Source organism: Solanum dulcamara, chromosome 6 (assembly GCF_947179165.1).
Source record: "Solanum dulcamara chromosome 6, daSolDulc1.2, whole genome shotgun sequence".
NCBI classification, from domain to species: domain Eukaryota; kingdom Viridiplantae; phylum Streptophyta; class Magnoliopsida; order Solanales; family Solanaceae; genus Solanum; species Solanum dulcamara.
The window spans coordinates 63,669,509-63,672,330 of record NC_077242.1 but is presented as its reverse complement, the minus strand read 5'-3'; the positions used below and the strand labels follow the sequence as shown (position 1 = coordinate 63,672,330).

Here is a 2,822-nt window from a genome sequence, read left to right as displayed (position 1 = left end):
GTATCTTGTTATTTAATTTGTATGATCACATCATCTTTGAGATTTATTAGAAAAGTAACACATATGACATATATTTACTTTTAGTATATTAACAAACCAAATTAAATATACATAGTTGAAACTGTTAAAACCAATTAGTTATGTTATTAAATTACATATTGTCCCTCAACATTTACTGTTATTTATATGTTGCAATTTATGGATTTTGGCCGTTACATATGAGTTACAAATAAAACCTGCAAACTTCCAACTTTGTATAGCCATAGGCCCTTGAATTTTGGTATACATAATTAAAGTGGAACTTTTGATATATTTTCTGATTTTCTCAAGATCAACAATCTTCAATGAAGGATTCGAGACGCATTCACATGATGTTGGGTTCCAAGTCAAGGTATGAGACAACTTGCGAGCATCTTAATTATTTTACTAGTCACGTGTTGTCTTTCACCGAGGCTTAGACCTTTTTCGTTTTTTTGGTCTTGTTTATTGAATATTTGAGTTTGCATGATATAAAGACTGAATCTTTGAGGTTTTTGGAGGATTTGCAGAGCAGGGTCCAATAATGATTCTGGAAAGAGGAGAAATTCTTCAATCATTTCAAAAACAATTTCTGCATCAAAGCTTTGTAGATGTGATGCTTTAGGATCTCAAATTGATACCAATGCCCTTGTTTCTCTTGAAAGGAAGCCCTCTGTTAAGCATTCATCTAAGGTATTATAAAAAATTGTGAATTTACTTATTATCTAGGTTCTCACATAGCAAAATTACTGTCAAAGGTAAACTTAAAAGAAAGTCTACTTAGAAATGGTAGAATTGATATAGTCCACTCTAATTAGTTTGGGATTATGGCGTAATCATATTTGTTGTATCATTTTTGTGTCAATTTGTCAAAAAATCAAAGATTTTTATTTATTTTTTATGTGTAGAATTGGACCGATAGACGTGTTGTCATGCAAGAACAAATGGAAAAACTTGAGGAGGATTTGAGAGAGACAAGAGAGCAATTATGTTTTGTTGAAGGAGAAAAGAAGAAAGCCATAAATGAACTAATTGAGATAAAACAAGTAGTCCATAAGGCCAGTATGAAGGCAAGTGATGGAATAACAACAAGGAAATCAAGTGAACTCTATGCAGAAGTTAGGACTTTGAAGCAACTGCTTACTAACAAACAAGAAGAATTAAAGGTAAATGATAAAAATATCAAGTTTTTGAAGTTGGAGCTCGAAAATGCGAAAAAATGTGATCTCAAGATTTCAGAAAAAGATGCTAGTTTAGGAAAAGTGAGAGAGGGATTTAGTCCTGTAAAAGCATTCAAGATTCGTGTAACAGATTGGTTATCCGATTTTAATAGAAGGATTCAAGAATTAGAAGATGAATTGGAGAAAAAGAAGTTATCAGAGTCCAAAATATTTGATGCTTGGTTAGCAAAGACAAGGCAGTTTGAAGAAATTAAGATTGAACTTGAAGAATCCATGGTAGAAATAGCTTCTCTTCATAAAAAGATTGAATCTTTAGACACTTCTTACAATGTGGAGATTAAAAATTCGACTGAAAAGGAAATCGAAAACAGTAAGTCTGAATTTGAATTGGCAAAAGAGAACGAGAAGATTCTGTCATCAAAGGTCAAGGCTTTGAATGATGAGATGAGTTTGCTAAAAAAAGAAATGAAATTGGCAAATGAGGCAGAAGAAAAGAGCAGAAAGGCCTTAGATGATTTAGTGTTAGCATTGAAGGAAGTTTCTTCTGAAGCATCTGAAGCGAAAGAGAAACTTTGTGCTACACAACTAGAATTAGGACTAGTGAAAAAGGAGGCTGGAAATCTGAAAGAAATTATCAAAAGCATCAAGGCCAGCTACAAAATGTTTTTGGATGAAGCGAAAAAGGAAACAGAATTATATAGGAACACAGCAGAGAGATTGAAATTAGAGGCGGATGAGTCACTTTCAGCTTGGAATGGGAAGGAAATAAGCTTCATCGCATGTATAAAAGAAGTTCAAGAAGAACGAGATCTTGCTCTACATGAGGCTACTAAGCTCAATGAGTCTCTTAAAGAAGCCGAGCAAAGAAGTAAAGCAGCAAAGGACGAAAACTACAAATTGAGAGACATCTTAAAGCAGGCTATCAATGAAGCAAATGCTGCAAAAGCTGCTGCTGACATAGCTAGACGGGAAAATTTTCAACTCAAAGATTGTCAGGCTAAAACAGGATGAATCGAGAATATGAATGCATTGTGAATGATAAACCTGCCTCCGACAATTTCAACGAGTACAAACAGTTTCATTTTTCAGCATCAACAGAACATAAACATGCAGAATGGGAGCAAAAGAAAATGAAGTCACGAAAGGCAAGGATCAATAAGCCAAGAAAACTTTCAGCGTCAATCAACGTGAGGTAAAGCTTCCAAAAGATATGGATCCTGAGAAGGTTTCAAAGGCTATGTATCGTAAATATTTTTGCAATTCAGATAGTATTTGGAGTTTAATTAAGAAGAAAAACATTAGTTCTGAACTTGGAAGAGTTGCTAACCTCATAACGATGCATAGTTTTCATAAGAATAGACTGTTATCTCCTGTATTAAAGTTAGTAAACCAGAAAAAATAAAGATGAAAAGTAAAATAGTATTCGAGTCCACAGAATCCACTGTGTGCCCTTAAGGAATTTAATCCCCTCACTGTACCCGAGGTTATGGATTATTTCCTCCAAGATAAAACGGAAGTAGTGGTATCACAAACTTCGATAATTTTAGCAAACTCAGAAAACAGCAACATAATCACACAAAGACACAACTTTGTTTGTAAGAAAATATATGCAGAAGAGGAGAA

General features: G+C 33.7%; 1 protein-coding gene across 1 annotated transcript; it reads left to right on the top strand.

Annotated features, from left to right (window-relative positions):
• Positions 1 to 344: 344 nt before the first annotated feature.
• Positions 345 to 2,210, top strand: LOC129892892 (putative WEB family protein At1g65010, chloroplastic). The gene is made up of 3 exons (XM_055968416.1): positions 345 to 391; positions 540 to 711; positions 927 to 2,210. Exons 1-3 carry the CDS (start codon positions 345 to 347, stop codon positions 2,208 to 2,210), a joined length of 1,503 nt encoding a protein of 500 aa, XP_055824391.1.
• The last annotated feature ends 612 nt before the right edge of the window (positions 2,211 to 2,822 follow it).